At 45.6% G+C, this 20467-nt stretch overlaps 1 protein-coding gene across 1 annotated transcript in view; it reads left to right on the forward strand.

The window, feature by feature from the left end:
* The window catches only part of dmgdh (dimethylglycine dehydrogenase), a 29266-nt gene extending 13497 nt beyond the window's left edge, over positions 1–15769 (forward strand). Inside the window, exons 6-17 of the mRNA XM_021602137.2 lie at positions 5594–5688; positions 5826–5979; positions 6079–6277; positions 6462–6631; positions 7871–8024; positions 10293–10458; positions 10886–11016; positions 12915–13132; positions 13216–13373; positions 13436–13495; positions 13714–13848; positions 14197–15769. Coding sequence (XP_021457812.2) covers positions 5594–5688; positions 5826–5979; positions 6079–6277; positions 6462–6631; positions 7871–8024; positions 10293–10458; positions 10886–11016; positions 12915–13132; positions 13216–13373; positions 13436–13495; positions 13714–13848; positions 14197–14403 — 1847 coding nt within the window. The 3' untranslated portion in view covers positions 14404–15769. The remainder of the gene's footprint in view (positions 1–5593; positions 5689–5825; positions 5980–6078; positions 6278–6461; positions 6632–7870; positions 8025–10292; positions 10459–10885; positions 11017–12914; positions 13133–13215; positions 13374–13435; positions 13496–13713; positions 13849–14196) is intronic.
* The last annotated feature ends 4698 nt before the right edge of the window (positions 15770–20467 follow it).

Here is a 20467-nt window from a genome sequence, read left to right on the forward strand (position 1 = left end):
CACTGTCTGTGGTGGGGAACGGCCCAACTACATCCACTCCCACCCTCTCCATGGGAGCCCCCACTGGGAACTGTTGGAGCTGAGCATGAGAGCGGCCTGGGGGGCCCTTTCTCGCTGTGCAGTTGTCACAGTGGCGACAAAAGTTCTCCACATCCCTCTTGTGCTGCCCCCAGTAAAAGCCCTGACTGAGGCGGCGCAGTGATCTTGTGACCCCAAAGTGTCCTGTCCCCACCCCCTCATGAGTACTCTGAAGCACAGCCTCCCGCAATGCTTTTGGGACCACCACCTGCCACCTCTCCTCTCCCGTAGCCGACTCCTTCCATGCGCCCTGTAACACACCATCAGCCAGCCGCAGTCTCTCAAACTTTGACCACAACCCTTTGGTCGCGAGTGAGAGCGCTGTCACCTCTTCCCATGGTGGCCTCACCTGCGCCTCTACCCACTGTAGCACTGGCTGTAGGTCTGTGTCCCGTCCCTGCTGCTGCCCCCATTCAGCCACGTCGACAGTCTGCAGCTCACAGCAGACAGACCCGCTCGCCCGACACACTGTGGCACAGACCCTCTCCTCTGCACTCAGCTCTCTCTCCCGTTCCTCTCTCCGCTCAGTTGCTGCAGCCATCTGCAGTACAGGGACATGGCATTGGAGTGGCGTGCCCCTGCCCTGTGCACCACTGTGAAGTCATACGGATGAAGCTCCTCCAACCAGCGAGCCTGATCGACATGAGCCACTGGAGAGCAGAGTGGTCAGTCCTTACAGTAAAGGGCATGCCACCCAGGTAGTACTTGAAGTGTTTGACGGAAGCCACAACAGCCAAGAGCTTCCGCCGGGTGACACAGTAGCGGCGCTCATGTTTGTCAAATGTTTTGGTGAAGTACACCACCACTCTCTCCCCCTCTGGCCCCACCTGGGCCAGTACCCCACCCATGCCCACATTGCTCGCGTCTGTGTCCAGGATAAAGGGCAAGGTGAGGTCAGGGGGGGGCGAGCTCGGGGGCCTCGATCAGTGCACGTTTGAGGGTGTTGAACGCTTCCTCACACTCCACTGTCTAAGTGAAAGCCTTGTCCTTCGGCAGCAGGCGGTTCAGGGGAGCAGCGACGCATGACAAACCTCCTGTAGTACAAGGCCAGGCCCAGGAAGCTCTTCAGCTGACGCTGGTCGGTGGGGGTGGGCCAGTCTCGGACAGCCCCCAACTTGTCCGCCATGGTGCTGATGCCCCTCCTTCCCCACTCAGTGGCCCAAGAAGGACACCTCTCTCCTCCATGAAGTGGCACTTCTCGGTTAGAGCTTCAGACCTGCGGCAGCCACCCTCTCCAGCACACGCCGTAGCGCCCCCAGGGCTGACTGGAAGGAGCTGCCATGGGCCAGGATGTCATCGAGGTATACCAGACACTGCTGTCGGGGGATGCCATCCAGCACCCTGTCCATCAAACGCTCAAAAGTAGCTGGAGCGTTGCACAGGACCTTGAACTGCCAGTGTCCTCTGTTAGTGGAGAACACAGTTTTGGCTCTGGCCTCTGGGGAGAGGGGCAACTGCCAGTGTCCTCTGTTAGTGGAGAACACGGTTTTGGCTCTGGCCTCTTGGGAGAGGGGCAACTGCCAGTAGCCACTGCGGAGGTCTAGTGAGGAGAACCAGGAGGACCCCCTAACCAGGCTCAGTGACTCATCGATACGTGGTATGGGGTATGAGTCCTTCCTGGTTACCTCATTCAGCTACTTGTAGTCTGCACAGAACCTCAGCTTGCCCCACTTCTTAGGAACCATGACGACTGGCGGGGGGCTGTCTGAGGGCTCGATGAAGTCTCCAAAACAGCCTTGTCTGCCTCCTCCTGGCGTGCCAGCGGGATACGGCGGGGACGCATCTTGATGGGTCCAGCATCACCTGTGTCGATCTCATGCTGCACCAGATGAGTCTGACCCACTTCTTCCTAACTCAGCGCAAAGCTGTCTCTGAATTCAAACAGAAACTACCACAACCGTTCCTGCTGCTCGGAGTCAAGACCAACACAGTTCCTCCCCCATATCTCCCTCACTGCAGACAGTGTCCTCTCCTCTCCTCTCCCATCTGGGGTAGCTGGGCTGGGGGGGCGCGGCCCGGGCTCACAGAGGGCTGTGTCGTGGAGGTAGCTGGGGGAATGTAACACACAGATGTGGGGGAGGGGGGGCAGCCATGAGTCTCTGCTGCTTTAACTGTTGGAGTAAAGGGTTTGTTGGGTTGATTGAATGTGACATTAGGGGGACCATGGTGACTGCTGGCCCTCCCTGGAAGCTCAGTGTGCCCCCATTTAGGTCTAACTGGCAGCCTGTGCACCTAAGAAAGTCTAACCCCAGGATACAAGGGTCCTGCACAGCCGCCACCCACACAGGATGACGCACAGACCTGCCCCCTACTGTCAGTCATTATTCCCTTCCCTTTCATGGGTGCCAGCTCACCTGTGACTGTGCGGAGCTGCATAGTTGTGGGCTCACACTGAGTAGAACCTGGCACAATCTCTGGCCTCACCAGGGTTACTGTGAACCCAGTGTCCATCAGGGCGGAGCAGGGCACCCCCTCAACAGTGACAGGGACATGACAAAAGTCCCCAACACAGGTCCGGCCCACCACAACAACAGGGTCCAGCCGCTTGCCCTCGTCTGCTTCTGGGGCAAGTGGAGCCTTGCTTCCCCGTCTGTGCCGGTGGGCTCCTCCTGAAGAAGAAGGTGGTTGGGATAGAAAACCAGGGGTCCGCACTACCCGGTCTATGCGGACCCCGAGCCGTTTCCCTGAGCTCTGGGGGACATGGGGCAATCCTGGCGCAGATGACCTGGCTGGCTACAACCCCAGCAGACCACGGGACCAGGGGGGCATGTGAGCATATGCCCGCCGAGAGAGGCTCTCAATGTCATTAACTAGCACCCGTAGAGGCTCTCCAGGCTGCCTGCGTCTATAACTCAGTTCGGAGCGCAGCAGCCCGGGCTGTACACACTGTCCATAGCGCCTCCTCAGTGCTCCCACTAAAGCACCATAATCACGTCTGTCCTCGGGGCTAATCAATATCAAACAGGCCAGAGCATCATCCGTGAGGCATAAAGCCAACTGCAGTGCCCTTTCTTCATTCGCCCCCTAAAAGGAGCTAACAGTTCAAACTGAGCATGAAAAGCTTCCCAATCCGCTTTACCGGAATACTTCAGGGTCTTAACAGATACGGACGCAGCCTGGAACTGGGCGCCGCCATGTTTGTTTCCATCCTGAGCCCCAGATTCCTTGGCGACGTCACCCCTTCGGTCCGCCCACCAGAATCAGCGCGAAGCACAGTCGACGAGGCACTCATGCCCGCTTCAGCCGCCATCACTCTAACGTTCTCCCTCAAGCAGCCTCTGGGCTCCGACGCCCTGGCGATCTCCTCAGCCAGATCCTCCGACGTCCATGCACACGCATCTTCTTGGCCATAATCGTCCCTTACCTCCACCTTCACTTTCGGATTCTCTCAAAGCATTTTCAACCCCGTTCTCACCTACGGTAGCTAGCCACAGAAGTCAGCTAGCTAGCTGGCTAACTTTTATCAATGTTTTTACTTCTGACACCAATGTAATGACCTGACCTGATCATAAAGGAACAATTGTCCAGACAGAGGATTGAGTTTACGAATTGACGGTTTATTTATTAACCCAACTTTACACAGGCTACTGTTTGGCCGTAGCCCACGCCAACAGTGACCTTCACTTGTGAAGGCCAGACATAAGAGAGAGAACAGGCTAAACCTGGTTTTCACTTCCAATGCTCCAACCCCCCTCCACGCCAACCGCCAGGATGCCCAGCATCAGAACATTCCAGGCATTCCCGTGATTGGCAGATAGCAGGTTATTTGGCATGTCGGACCCCGCAATCCCTGGTTACTGGTAAGTACAACACAACCACCTACTAGCCTAACACATAACACACAGTTGTCTGTGCGGGTCGCTACAATACTATGAATTGACTGTTTTGCGCTTGTCGTGGTCAAGCAATGGTTCTGTGACATACACAGGTACTGTAGTGAGTGAGTGTTTTTATTGAAGGGGCGTATCCATTACCTTGTGAATCTGGTGGCTATGACTGGTCAGTTTTTTTTTTACCTTCAGAATATTATGGGGTAGGAACATTCATATTTGTGCCAGTATTTCTGTGGGGAAGCTAATTAGCAGGGCGGCAGTAACACGCTCCCAAGAAAGGCTTTAGGAACGTCGGTAATGCTTCTAAAAAGCTGGTTTGCACATGGTCATTAAACCTCAAAAGAAGGTGACGGCTTTGGGAAAGAGCTGTCTTGTTTTACAACCACAGTAATATCACCAACAGCCAGGTGTTGCAATCTCAGCTGACCTCTTCAAAATAAACTGGAATAATTGTTCAACTGAAAAGGCTCCTAGAAAATGTTGTTCTTTGAAAATGAAGCCTTCGATGAAGTTTAAAACAGAAATGAGCTTCTATGGAGAGAGTCGGAGTGTTACTTGACATTCCCTCTAAAGTGAATCACCTGGTAGAACAGGGAGTCTTGGAGCTCAGTGGTTCCCAAACTGTGGGGTGGGGGTGTGAGGGGTTTGCTTTAAACTTTAAACTTACTCTTGAAAGTTATAATAGTAGAATGCATAAGGTGCAATTTCGAAATTGGGTAGTGCCTCATCAGTTCCTCTTGTCATGTTAGAAATATCTCTAAGGTATGCAGTGACTAACTTGTCAGAACTGTCCAGATCAACTAGCCCATGTCAGCTAATGTTTTTCTAAATAAAAAAATTCGCCCGAAGATATTGTTGTAATTTTTGCAAAAAAACATTGCAAAACGTATAGAATGTTTGCTTTAAAACTGCAACATTTTCTTTGCACCCAATGACAATGTTTACAATTGCAGGAAATAAGCAAAGTTAAGAAGTTTGGGAACCCCTGTCCTAAGATGTGGAGCCCTTAAAATTCAGAATTAGAATAAAGATAAAACATTTGGAGTAATTTAATAGGATCTCTATGTTGGAGCCATATTCAGACGGCTAACTCTGTTAGTGTAATATAGCAGGTCTCAATCTGAAATGGCATCCTAATCTCTATATAGTGCATTACTTTTGGCCAGTGACCCATGGTTCTTGCCTAAACTAATGGACTATACAGGGTACAATTTCGAATACAGCCCATATGAGTGGCATAGAGTACACCATAGTACTGTAGTAAGTCATGCTCTCACTCTTCTTAGCTGCCAGCTTATACACTCTGTATATGGGATTCTAATATTCTACAATTTTATGGCGATTTTCTGCTCAAGACATCCCTTCGACACACGCACGCCTCCATTTATGTCAATATCTTTTTACAATCCTCTGTGGGACCCAGTTGACTTTACAGTGTTTTGGTCTCAAGAAGTGAAGGCTGGTTGGTAGAGGGCAGAGAGTGTAAGTGTGTGTGAGACTCTATCCCTAACCTTGTTTTGCTTTCCTTATGGTGGAGACTGGAGCGGTTCAGGAATGGCTGTTTACACGTTGGTGGTGTCTTTCTCCCTACTGTCTGTGTTAACTGCTTCCTGGTCTCATCGAAACTCATCAATTTCCTGTGCAGACCATGAACTCATTACTAATCTTTGATTGTTTAACAGGTTTCTGGGCCCGGGAAGTTGGCCAGCAGATTGGCTTTGACCACCCCACTATCCCTGTCCATCACCAGTATGTTGTCACGGCAACGGTGCCTGAGGTACTAATTTAATTACATCTTAACGTCTTACTGTCTTAACTATCCTTCATTGTGCATTTTTTACAGTAAATGTGATGTTTAACAGCGTTTGATTTGATGTTTAATAAAGTTTAACAAAAGTGTTTTGTTGTGTCTAGGTAAAGGCACTAAAGGCAGAGCTGCCAGTGATCAGGGACCTGGAGGGTTCCTACTACCTCAGACAGGAGAGAGATGGACTGCTGTTTGGACCCTATGAGAAAGAGGAGAAGATGGTGCTGCAGGACTCCTGGGTTAGAGATGGAGTACCACCAGGTCTGTCTGCTGATCACTCTATCGCTCTCTCACCCTCTCTCGCCCTCGCTCTCTATGCCTTTACCTCAGTTGTACTCTCTGTGTGTGTGTGTTGAACAGGTTTTGGTAAGGAGTTGTTTGAGTCAGACCTGGACCGTATCATGCACCACGTAGAGATGGCCATGGAGATGGTGCCTGTGCTGAAGAATGCTGACATCATCAACATTGTATCTGGACCAATCACCTACACCCCTGACCTCCTTCCTATGGTCGGACCGCACCAGGGAGCACGTAACTACTGGACCGCTATCGGCTTCGGGTAAACGGGAGTGTTTGTGTGTGTGATGGGGTCGGGTGGATGCTGAAATCAATATGACTGGATGGTGTAGTGTGAAGGTTCTAAGCATCTTCCCTATTGTGGGAACTATAAAAGCCTGATTTGATTGGCAGGGAGTAGGAGGTTGTAGCTTAAAGGCATACCTCAGGGTCTGTTTGTGTCCCAGGTATGGAGTGATCCATGCCGGTGGCATTGGGAAGTTCCTCAGTGATTGGATCGTGACAGGGGAACCCCCCTATGACCTCATTGAGTGTGACCCCAACCGGTATGGAAAATGGACCACTGTACCCTACTTGTGTGCCAAAGCCAGAGAGTCCTATGGATTCAACAACGTGGGTGAGTAGTCACTACCAATGTTCCCTCAAATGTTTTTCATCACTGAGCATATTTTCAGGTCTGCTATGCACAAACTTGAAAGTTGTGAAAATCCTGTGCAACTTTGTGTGTTTATTGTAAACACTGAGGCTGTACCTGCTTTAAGTATCAATAGCCACTTTAAACAATGCCACTTAATATAATGTTTACATACCCTACATTACTCATCTCATATGTATATACTGTACTCTATACCATCTACTGCATCTTGCCATCTTTATGTATTACATGTATCACTAGCCACTTTAAACTATGCCACTTTTATGTTTACATACCCTACATTACTCATCTCATATGTATATACTGTACTCGATACCATCTACTGCATCTTGCCTATGCCGTTCTGTACCATCACTCATTCATATCTTTATGTACATATTCTTTATCCCTTTACACTTGTGTCTATAAGGTAGTAGTTTTGGAATTGTTAGCTAGATTACTTGTTGGTTATTACTGCATTGTCGGAACTAGAAGCACAAGCATTTCGCTACACTCGCATTAACATCTGCTAACCATGTGTATGTGACAAATAACATTTGATTTGATTTGAAGTTAAGTGGTCAAGTAGGCTACTATGGCTATTTAATCATAATGTAGGCCTACGAGAGTGGTCTACCATCAAAAGCAATGGAGAAAATGCATCCCATAATATTTTAACATGGACATAGCTGTTCTATCATTCAGTCTACAGTAGCAGTTAATGTAGGCCTAGATTCCATGAGACTTTTGAAAAAAACCTGCAGGTCTTGACATGAACCTGTTAATCCACTTGTCCTTCAGACAAGGTGACTCAACATGTTATAGTGGTGTTTGATGCAAGAAACCACTTTACAAAATACAATGCATCATTATTCCCACACCATTATTACAGAGAATCAGACAAATTATGCTACATTCTACCTACTTAGCTTATGCAAACCCGTCTCAAAATACAACACAGCCCCTTAAAGACAAAAAAAGCTCTTTACCTGACGCACATTTCAAAGATTTTGAGCTCTTGTAGGAAGCAATCACTGTCCCATTTCTGACTGCAAATGATCATAACTGAGCTAGTAAAGGATATGAACAGATGTACACCTGTAGCTCTCGCTTTGATCACAAAACAAGCGCATCTACTCACGACCGCTCATGCTGTCAAAACTCTTCCCTCTCTCTTTATCCCCCCCCTTCTGCTCTCCCTCTCCTCCCCCCCTCTCTCAGTGGGCTACCCTAAAGAGGAGCGTTTTGCTGGCCGTCCGACCAACAGGACGAGTGGTGTGTATGAGCTGCTAAAGGGAAAAGCTTCCATGGGGTTCCACGCCGGCTGGGAACAGCCTCACTGGTTCTATAAGCCTGGAGACAATGCCGGTTACAAGTAAGATACCAAACCAGTCAATCAATCAGTACAAATATGACAATACACTGAGCGTTAACCCAGTCCCACCTTAACGCCGGCATGAATTAGGACTTCAAACCCCTTTGAGCTACAGAGTCATACCATTGGATGTGTCTATTTTGTCTGCATCTGCAGATACCAACCATTAGTCTGTGTGATTAACTGGGGTTGAGTTGTTTGTGAGACATGGGTGGATGCCAAATGGACCAGGACCGGGTCTTATTACAAAAACATCTGTGGAGTCGGAATAGTTTAAGATACAAACTATTAAAAGTTATCTATGAGACTCTCACGAACACACGTGTAACATGTTTTGCTCTGACGCTCACAAGAGTCGTTAGAAGGTAAGGAGTTCCATTACATAGAAGATCATAGTATTATAGACACCGTGTCCTGGGATTTCCTATCTCACATAGTTGCTGTCACAAACTCAACTCCACGTAATTGTCACTGACTAGTAGGACATTCATTTCCCACAGAGCAAACAATTTCTGTACCTACATTCATATAAATTCATTTTGTATATGGTATATGCTTTGATGGACTTAAAAGAAGAAACAAAAATTGGGCACATGACAGCAGTGTGGTTTCGTCCTGGTGCAGCCGAGAGTGTGTTAGAATGTTCAAGGACTTGGTGTTCTTTTTTGGGGGGGATGGAAGGGGGGAGGTTAGGATAGGCTGGACAGCTCCCAGTGGAGGAGTGGAGACCACCCCCTGTAAAAATATCAGCCAGCCCCAATGGGTCTTAGAGGTGAGCTCACCGACTGTAACATGGCATTATGTAACAGTTACTCTAGCCAGCACAATAGAACCATTTAGAGAACATCAAAACACATTTATTTACAGGTAATGCCGTGGGAAATAAATCCTGTGTAGCTACTGTTCAATACCCTTATAGACTGATAATATTAGTCTGACTTCATCCTCATCAGGTGTTGGTCTGAAACCACTTTTGTTTTAAGAGCTGGAGGTGTTTTGGAGATCAAACTTAGGGTTAGGTTCCAGTTGACCCGTTTAAACGCCGGTTTAAGATTGTTGGCCAACTCAAACCCAGGGTTAGCTTCCACTTGGCCACCCACCAGTGATTGACTAGGCTATTTATTGACTCAGAGAATTTAGCACCACCTGTGGGATTTCTTTATGAAATTATGCCCATGGTATATAAAAATAGTTTTCCATATGTAAAACTATAAAACCTACTGTATAAGGACTCAGTGATGCAACGTTATGTAAGTACTGGCAGTGAATAGTCTCCTTCCTAACACCATGTCTTTGTATGACTTATTTTATAACAAAGTGTTAAGTCTGGCAACCAACTCTACCCAATAAATACACTAAATATACAAACGTATGGGGACACCTCTTCAACTTAGTGGATTCGGCTATTTCAGCCACACCTGTTGCTGACAGATGTATAAAATCAAGCACACAGCCATGCAATCTCCATAGTCAAATGGCCTTACTGAAAAGCTCAGTAACTTTCAATTTGGCACCGTCATAGGATGCCACCTTTGCAACAAATCAGTTTGTATAATTTCTGCCCTTCTAGATCTGCTCCGGTCAACTGTAAGTGCTTTTGTTGTGAACTGGAAACATCTAGGAGTAAAAACTTTGTAGGCCACACAAGCTCACAGAACGGGACCTCTGCGTGCAGAAGCGCATAGTGTGGTAAAATTCTGTCCTCATTTGTTAGAGCGTTGAGCCAGTAACCAAAAGGTTGCTAGATCGAATCCCTAAGCTGACAAGGTAAAAATCTGTTGTTCTGCCCCTGAACAAGGCAGTTAACCCACTGTTCCTAGGTCGTCATTGTAAATAAGAATTTGTCCTTAACTGACTTGCCTAGTTAAATAAAGGTTAATAAAAAATGACAGCTTCGCACAGTCTATGGCTTGGGTGGCTGGAGACTTTCTCCATTTTTGGGCCTTCCTCTGAGACTGCCTGATATAGCCCCGAATGGCAGGGATCTCGGCCCCAGTGATGTACTGGGTTGTCCGCACCATCCTCTGTAGCGCTTTGCAGTCGAGGGCGGGGCATTTGCTGTACCATGCGGTGATGCAGCCAGTCAAGATGCTCTCGGTGGTGCAGCTCTAACTTTTTGAGGATCCAAATCTTTTCAACCTCCTTAATGGAAAGAGGCACTGCCATGCCCTCTTCACAACTGTGCAGGTCTGTCTCAGCCAATATTTTGCCATTACATTTTAAATTAACCAAGTAACTAACCCACAAGTGTCTGTCTTTACTCCCCAGGCCCAGTTTCAGGCGTACCAACTGGTTCGGTCCGGTGGGGAGGGAGTGTAAGCTGGTGATGGAGAAGGTTGGGGTCGTTGACCTGACACCCTTCGGCAAGTTCATGGTTAAAGGGAAAGATTCTCATAAACTGCTGGACAGACTGTTCGCCAACACTATGCCCAAGGTAAGGATAACACTACACACAACTACTCACTGTATTATAACTCACTGTATTACAACTATTCTGTACACAACTCACTGTATTACAAATATTCTGTACACAACTCACTGTATTACAACTATTCTGTACACAACTCACTGTATTACAACTATTCTGTACACAACTCACTGTATTACAACTATTCTGTACACAACTCACTGTGCTTTTATATTACATGTTACTGTATCTCACCAACGCTAGGCCCAAAACGAGAGGGACTAAATGTATCATTGCATCACACCAGGCAAAACTCACTGACTCTCATAGACAGCTCATTGCACCACTGTATAAGGCCCTATATAACTCACTATTGCCAACAGGTGGCAGTGATCTGTTTGCTGCTCAGGCAGAGGTTTAGGTTATATTTATGTTTCACTCTCTCCCCTGTTAGGTGGGCCTGACTAACATCAGCCACATGTTGACCCCCACTGGGAGAGTCTACGCTGAGGTCACCATTACCCAGCTCACACCTGGAGAGTTCCTCCTCATCACAGGATCTGGATCAGAGCTGCATGACCTCAGGTAACACAGGCAGACAGACTCTAAGCATCCCAGGCCAGCTAACAAGGTGTAGAGTCTAGCCGTCCCATATAAAAGGATTCAGTAATCCATTATATAACATTATTCTATCCCACTTAGAAACACTGGTAGTTACAGCAGCTCCTACTTTAACGACCCCTCTCTTTGCTCCAATAGGCAAACAGCACATTAAAAACAAATGAATCTCTATTCTAACTATTCATTCAGCTCTCTGTCTCTCATACACCCTGAGACAAATCAAATGTATTTATATAGCCCTTCGTACATCAGCTGATATCTCAAAGTGCTGTACAGAAACCCAGCCTAAAACCCCAAACAGCAAGCAATGCAGGTGTAGAAGCACGGTGGCTAGGAAAAACTCCCTAGAAAGGCCTAAACCTTGGAAGAAACCTAGAGAGGAACCAGGCTATGTGGGGTGGCCCGTCCAAGATGGTAAAATGTTCATAAATGACCAGCATGGTCAAATAATAATAATAATAATAATAATAATAATCACAGGCAGAACAGTTGAAACTGGAGCAGCAGCACGGCCAGGTGGACTGGGGACAGCAAGGAGTCATCATGTCAGGTAGTCCTGGGGCATGGTCCTAGGGCTCAGGTCAGTTGAAACTGGAGCAGCAGCACGGCCAGGTGGACTGGGGACAGCAAGGAGTCATCATGTCAGGTAGTCCTGAGGCATGATCCTAGGGCTCTTGGCCAGGTCGCAGTTGTAAATGAGAACTTGTTCTCAACTAGCCTACCTGGTTAAATAAAGGTGAAATAAAAAATAAAAAAGGTCCTCAGAGAGAGAAAGAAAGAGAGAATTAGAGAGAGCATACTTAAATTCACACAGGACACCGGATAGGACAGGAGAAGTACTCCAGATATAACAAACTTACCCTAGCCCCCCAACACATAAACTACTGCAGCATAAATACTGGAGGCTGAGACAGGAGGGGTCAGGAGACACTGTGGCCCCATCTGATGACACCCCCGGACAGGGCCAAACAGGAAGGATATAACCCCACCCACTTTGCCAAAGCACAGCCTCCACACCACTAGAGGGATATCTTCAACCACCAACTTACCATCCTGAGACAAGGCCGAGTATAGCCCACAAAGAGCTCCGCCACGGCACAACCCAAGGGGGGGCGCCAACCCAGACAGGAAGATCACATCAGTGACTCAACCCACTCAAGTGACGCACCCTCTCCTAGGGACCGTATGAAAGAGCTCTAGTAAGCCAGTGACTCAGCCCCTGTAATAGGGTTAGAGGCAGAGAATCCCAGTGGAAAGAGGGGAACCGGCCAGGCAAAGACAGCAAGGGCGGTTCGTTGCTCCAGAGCCTTTCCGTTCACCTTCACACTCCTGGGCCAGACTACACTCAATCATATGACCCACTGAAGAGATGAGTCTTCAGTAAAGACTTAAAGGTTGAGACCGAGTCTGCGTCTCTCACATGGGTAGGCAGACCATTCCATAAAAATTGAGCTCTATAGGAGAAAGCCCTGCCTCCAGCTGTTTGCTTAGAAATTCTAGGGACAATTAGGAGGCTTGTGACCGTAGCGTACGTGTAGGTATGTACGGCAGGACCAAATCAGAGAGATGGGTAGGAGCAAGCCCATGTAATGCTTTGTAGGTTAGCAGTAAAACCTTGAAATCAGCCCTTGCCTTATACAACACAGTCTGCTGGTGTTGTATATCACCCCCTAGTGGTGACCTCCAAGGGCCATGTGTGTGCAGGGTTTTGCTCCAGCCCTGCACTAATATACATGATTCAACTAATCAAAGTTCATATTGAAGACTTTTATTAGTTGAATCAACATTGTGCCAGTGTTTCGTTTCCTTTTGAGTTCCTTGAAGTTGTAAATATAACCCCATGGATCCCTCCCTAACCCCAGGTGGATGGAGAAGGAGGTAGCAGAGGGGGCTTATGATGTAGATATTTCCAACGTGACAGAGGAAATTGGGGTGTTGGGTGTGGCTGGACCAAAGGCTAGAGATGTTCTACAGAAACTCACTCAGGAGGACATGAGCGATGCAAGCTTTAAGTTCCTCCACTGCAAACCCATTCAACTGGGTGGCATCAACCTCAGAGCTATCAGGATCTCTTACACAGGTGTGTTTGTGGGCTTAAACATTTTTAAGAGTATGTGTGGCATGTGAGTGCATGTACAGCTCAACTAACGGACTGTGGTTCAGGTGAGTTGGGCTGGGAGCTGTACATTCCTCACAAGGACATGGCAGCTGTGTACCAGGCTATCATGGCAGCAGGAGAGGACGAGGGCATCGACAACTTTGGTACCTACGCCATGTCATCACTACGACTGGAGAAAGGCTTCAGAGGCTGGGGTGCAGAGGTACGTACACACACCTTTTTAAGTTGTTTGTGGCTGTTGGACTGATGTTTTTGTCTCATCAGATGAACTGTGACACCAACCCCCTGGAAGCTGGTCTGGACTACTTCATCAAACTCAACAAGGTAGACATTGTTACTGTTTCACCAGTCAACCACTGTGTTCAAATATTGGTGTCATATTCAAACGTGTAGCTTATTTTTTAGATGTTATGAAATTGTGGCCTACTACGTCTACTTAACATTTTCTCCTACAGTCCTGTATTCCTTTTGGGGTTATTTATTCTACTTATAAATAAAGGACACATACCAACACTCTCAAATCTCTCCCTGTCTGTCTCCAGCATGCTGACTTCATCGGTAAGGCAGCGCTGCAGGAGATAAAAGCTAAAGGTCTGAAGAGGAAGCTGTCATACATCACCATGGAAACGGATGATGTTGACCCCGAGGGCAACGAGACTATCTGGCTCAATGGCAAGGTGAGCTGTGTGTGTGTGTGTGTGTACATTGTTTTCCTACCTTATCAAGACCACAGTGTCCTGACAAGTCACCAGAATGTTCTGACAAGGTAAGAAACAATTTCACTGTTAGTCTACACTTGTTGTTTACAAAGCATTTGACAAATAAAATGTATTTGATTTTGTAGTAGTAACAGAGTTCTGTGTTTTTGTTAAATGAATTTGTTAAAATGCTATTTTAGGCTTAAGGGTTTGGGGTTAAGGTGTGTGTGTGTGGGGGGGGGGGGGGAGTATAGAGGCAACACAACATTAGAGGCTTACACTTCCACCCACCGTTTGTATTCCTGCAACCTTCTCTATCTCTCCTAGGTGGTTGGTAACACTACATCTGGGGCCTACAGCTACACCGCCCAGCAGAGCCTGGCGTTTGCCTACCTGCCAGTGGAGCTGTGTTCTGTAGGGCAGAAGGTGGAAGTGGAGATGTTGGGGAGGAAGTACCCTGCCATGGTGGTCCAGGAGCCACTGGTCCTCACAGAACCAACCAGGACCCGGCTGCAGAAGAAGAGCAAGGCATAGACACTGGGGACAGGCAGAAAACCAGCTTAGAACTAGGGTACCAGACCTGGGTCGAAAATAGGATGTTTTCTTTCAAATATTTACAGTATGCTCCTGGTGCTAATTTCAACCCAGGTTCGACCAAGGTCCGCAAACGGTAGAGCTGACACCAACCAAGCAACTACACTGTGAAGTGAACTATGCTGGCTGACAGTTACTTATGAAAAAGGCTGAAATGTGATGAATGGTACTCAAATGACACCCTATTTCCTATTTTGTGCACTGTTTGTAGTGTACTATATAGGGTATCATTTGAGACAGACTGACTGTGAAGTCAAATAAAAAAAGACTTTCCTGTTTGGTCATCTGGTGAGGAAGAATCAGCTAGAGCAACCTAGAATGTGCATATAAGAGCTTAACTCTAGGTTCCAATGTGGACCTATGGACATATTGGAACATAGACCTAGACTTGTATAGTCTCAGTATTCAGAGTATTACAGGTCCAATGCAGCCATTTTTATCTCGAATTCAAATCATTTCTTGGTAACAATTAAGTATCCAACTGTGATTGTTTTAAAAAAAATCACCCCTAAGAAAAAGAAGGGGAAAAATGTGCAATTTCTCAAGCAAGAATTTTGTTAGGACTCTATGGGAGTGGTCTTATACTAACTGTTATTGGCAGAGAGGTTTGGAACTCTTTCTTATTGGTCTATTAACTCATTTACTGCCTGGTGATTTCAACAGGCAGGCCAAAACTCCATCCCACCAAAAGAGGCTGAAATTTCAGGTGGTCTTTTCAAACAGCTAAAAGGGCATTATCATTTTCACAGTTTTGTTCTAACCTCGTAGTGTGGAAATGTATATAAAATACTGAGCCTTTAAAGTCATGATACCTTTGGCTTAAGTCTTGAATCCATCCAACCCTTAGAATGTGGTCATTAAGTACCTATACCTTAACTGCTTAGCAACAGAGCCAATCATTACTCTTAGGTGGCATTTCATGTCTCAGTATTGCAGTGTTATCTGTTTGAATGGCTTTTTAAATTCCAGATATTAAGGGTTATTATGGGGTTGAAAAGCAGAGGCTTGGTAGAAGTGTTATTGTAGCTACACTATCACAAGAAGAATGGGCCAAATAGATGCTGATTTACTTCCTACTGTAGTCTCTACATTATGTGGAAGAGACAATTAACTATGATAATGCTTTGCACAAACTTTAGTCTTGAAAGCAGGGCGGGCATAATTGCGGATAATAATCAATTATGCACAAGACAGGACAAGCTAAGATAACTGTTTTTTTTTAGAGCACAATGTCTTTATCTTTTCAATTATTTTGTCATTGTCTGTACATTTAAACATTGGTTAATTAAATCCAATGCCAAGCTTGGTCCTGTGTTGTGTGTTTTTGTAATGATTCTAGGTATTTCAAACACTAGAATTAATCCCTCTCGCTGAATGGCGCAACATCAATCATATTGGCTATTTGAACTTTGAGTATGACAAGTGTCACTCCACTGTACCACTACACAACAACACAATATCCAGGAGCAATCAACAATAGAAGATTCACAAGAATGGAATGAATGTATTGCATCATACAATTATTTTTTATAAAAAGCAAAAATAAGGTAATTTGTAATTAACAAGTTTTTCTTGATCAGAACCCTGGTATGGAACACAACACAGAACTCTGTTACTACTACATAAATACATTTTTGTAAACGCTTTGTAAACGACAGGTGTAGACTAACAGTGAAATGCTTACTTTTCCAACAATTCAGTTAGATAAAAAAACAAAATGTAAATAGTGACAAGGAATAAATTCACAGTGAATAACAATAAGTAAAAATAGCATGGCTACAGGGACTACCAGTACTGAGTCAATGTGCAGGGGCATGAGGTACACGACTGTCTTGGTGTGCTTGGGCTATGTTAGTTTGTTGGTGACAAAGGAACTTGAAGCTCTCAACCTGCTCCACTACAGCCCCGTCGATGAGAATGGGGGCGTGCTCGGTCCTCCTTTTCCTGTAGTCCACAACCATCTCATTTGTCTTGATCACGTTGAGGGAGAGGTTTTTGTCCTGGCACCAAACGGCCAGGTCTCTGAACTCCTCCCTATAGGCTGTCTTGTCGTTGTTGGTGATCGGGCCTACCACTATTGTGTCATTTGGCAAACTCGATGATGGTGTTGGAGTCGTGCCTGGAGTACAGGAGGGGACTGAGCATGGGCCCCTGTGTTAGGTGTTCCTTTTGTCCAGCTTCTGATAGGCTAAATTACATAATTTGAGTCAATTGGAGGTGTACCTGTGGATGTATTTCAAGGCCTACCTTCAAACTCAATGCCTCTTTGCTTGACATCATGGGAAAAAATAAAGAAGTCAGCCAAGACCTCAGAATAAAATTGTAGACCTCCACAAGTCTGGTTCATCTTTTGGAGCAATTTCCAAACGCCACATTCATCTGTACAAACAACAGTACGCAAGTATCAACACCTTGGGACCACGCAGCCGTCATACCGCTCAGGAATGAGACTCATTCTATCTCCTAGAGATGAATGTACTTTGGTGCGAAAAGTGCAAATCAATCCCAGAATAACAGCAAAGGACCTTGTGAAGATGCTGGATGAAACAGGTACAAAAGTATCTATATCCACAGTAAAATTAGTCCTATATTGACATAACCTGAAGGCTGCTCAGCAAGGAAGAAGCCACTGCTCCAAAACCGCCATAAAAAAGCCTGACTACGGTTTGCAACTGCACAAGGGGACAAAGATGGTACTTTTTGAAGAAATCCTCTGTTCTGATGAAACAAAAATTGAACTGTTTGGCCATAATGACCATTGTTATGTTTGGAGGAAAAAGGGGGAGGCTTGCAAGCCAAAGAACACCATCCCAACCGTGAAGCCGGGGGGTGGCAGCAACATGTTGTTGGGGTGCTTTGCTGCAGGAGGGACGGGTGCACTTCACAAAATGGTGCACTTCACAAATTTGGTCTTCCAAATGGACATTGACCCCAAGCATACTTCCAAAGTTGAGGCAAAATGACTTAAGGACAACAAAGTCAAGGTTTTGGAGTGGCCATCACAAAGCCGTGACTTCAATCCCATAGAAAATCTGTGGTCAGAACTGAAAAAGCTTGTGCGAGCAAGGAGGCTTACAAACCTGACTCAGTTACACCAGCTCTGTCAGGAGGAATGGGCCAAAATTCACCCAACTTATTGTGGGAAGCTTGTGGAAGGCTACCCGAAACGTTGGACCCAAGTTAAACAAGTTAAAGGCAATGCTACCAAATACTAATTGAGTGTATGTAAACTTCTGACCCACTGGGAATGTGATGAAATAAATAAAATCTGAAATAAATCATTCTCTCTACTATTATTCTGATATTTCACATTCTTAAAATAAAGTGGTGATCCTAACTGACCTAAGACAGAGAATTTTTACTAGGATTAAATGTCAGGAATTGTGAAAAACTGAGTTTAAATATATTTGGCTAAGATGTATGTAAACTTCCGACTTCAACTGTACATACATACACACACACTGCATATATACACGTACATACATACATACATACAGTGCCTTGCTAAAGTATTCGGCCCCCTTGAACTTTGCGACCTTTTGCCACATTTCAGGCTTCAAACATAAAGATGTAAAACTGTATTTTTTTGTGAAGAATCAACAACAAGTGGGACACAATCATGAAGTGGAACGACATTTATTGGATATTTCAAACTTTTTTAACATTTCAAAAACTGAAAAATTGGGTGTGCAAAATGATTCAGCCCCTTTACTTTCAGTGCAGCAAACTCTCTCCAGAAGTTCAGTGAGGATCTCTGAATGATCCAATGTTGACCTAAATGACTAATGATGATAAATACAATCCACCTGTGTGTAATCAAGTCTCCGTATAAATGCACCTGCACTGTGATAGTCTCAGAGGTCCGTTAAAAGCGCAGAGAGCATCATGAAGAACAAGGAACACACCAGGCAGGTCCGCCTTACTGCTGTGAAGAAGTTTAAAGCCGGATTTGAATAAAAAAAGATTTCCCAAGCTTTAAACATCCCAGGGAGCACTGTGCAAGCGATAATATTGAAATGGAAGGAGTATCAGACCACTGCAAATCTACCAAGACCTGGCTGTCCCTCTAAACTTTCAGCTCATACAAGGAGAAGACTGATCAGAGATGCAGCCAAGAGGCCCATGATCACTCTGGATGAACTGCAGAGATCTACAGCTGAGGTGGGAGACTCTGTCCATAGGACAACAATCAGTCGTATATTGCACAAATCTGGACTTTATGGAAGAGTGGCAAGAAGAAAGCCATTTCTTAAAGATATCCATAAAAAGTGTTGTTTAAAGTTTGCCACAAGCCACCTGGGAGACACACCAAACATGTGGAAGAAGGTGCTCTGGTCAGATGAAACCAAAATGGAACTTTTTGGCAACAATGCAAAACGTTATGTTTGGCGTAAAAGCAACACAGCTCATCACCCTGAACACACCATCCCCACTGTCAAACATGGTGGTGGCAGCATCATGGTTTGGGCCTGCTTTTCTTCAGCAGGGACAGGGAAGATGGTTAAAATTGATGGGAAGATGGATGGAGCCAAATACAGGACCATTCTGGAAGAAAACCTGATGGAGTCTGCAAAAGACCTGAGACTGGGACGGAGATTTGTCTTCCAACAAGACAATGATCCAAAATATAAAGCAAAATCTACAATGGAATGGTTCAAAAATAAACATATCCAGGTGTTAGAATGGCCAAGTCAAAGTCCAGACCTGAATCCAATCGAGAATCTGTGGAAAGAACTGAAAACTGCTGTTCACAAATGCTCTCCATCCAACCTCACTGAGCTCGAGCTGTTTTGCAAGGAGGAATGGGAAAAAATGTCAGTCTCTCGATGTGCAAAACTGATAGAGACATACCCCAAGCGACTTACAGCTGTAATCGCAGCAAAAGGTGGCGCTACAAAGTATTAACTTAAGGGGGCTGAATAATTTTGCACGCCCAATTTTTCAGTTTTTGATTTGTTCAAAAAGTTTGAAATATCCAATAAATGTCGTTCCACTTCATGATTGTGTCCCACTTGTTGTTGATTCTTCACAAAAAAATACAGTTTTATATCTTTATGTTTGAAGCCTGAAATGTGGCAAAAGGTCGCAAAGTTCAAGGGGGCCGAATACTTTCGCAAGGCACTGTACATACATACATACATACATACACACACACACAAACACACAAACACACACACACATACATACATACAGTGGGGCAAAAAAGTATTTAGTCAGCCACCAATTGTGCAAGTTCTCCCACTTAAAAAGATGAGAGAGGCCTGTAATTTTCATCATAGGTACACTTCAACTATGACAGACAAAATGAAAAAAGAAAAACAGAAAATCACATTGTAGGATTTTTTATGAATTTATTTGCAAATTATGGTGAAAAGTAAGAATTTGGTCACCTACAAACAAGCAAGATTTCTGGCTCTCACAGACCTGTAACTTCTTCTTTAAGAGGCTCCTCTGTCCTCCACTCGTTACCTGTATTAATGGCACCTGTTTGAACTTGTTATCAGTATAAAAGACACCTGTCCACAACCTCAAACAGTCACACTCCAAACTCCACTATGGCCAAGACCAAAGAGCTGTCAAAGGACACCAGAAACAAAATTGTAGACCTGCACCAGGCTGGGAAGACTGAATCTGCAATAGGTAAGCAGCTTGGTTTGAAGAAATCAATTGTGGGAGCAATTATTAGGAAATGGAAGACATACAAGACCACTGATAATCTCCCTCGATCTGGGGCTCCACGCAAGATCTCACCCCGTGGAGTCAAAATTATCACAAGAACGGTGAGAAAAATTCCCAGAACCACACGGGGGGACCTAGTGAATGACCTGCAGAGAGCTGGGACCAAAGTAACAAAGCCTACCATCAGTAACACACTACGCCGCCAGGGACTCAAATCCTGCAGTGCCAGACGTGTCCCCCTGCTTAAGCCAGTACATGTCCAGGCCCGTCTGAAGTTTGCTAGAGAGCATTTGGATGATCCAGAAGAAGATTGGGAGAATGTCAT

Source organism: Oncorhynchus mykiss, chromosome 5, assembly GCF_013265735.2.
Source record: "Oncorhynchus mykiss isolate Arlee chromosome 5, USDA_OmykA_1.1, whole genome shotgun sequence".
Lineage (NCBI taxonomy): Eukaryota > Metazoa > Chordata > Actinopteri > Salmoniformes > Salmonidae > Oncorhynchus > Oncorhynchus mykiss.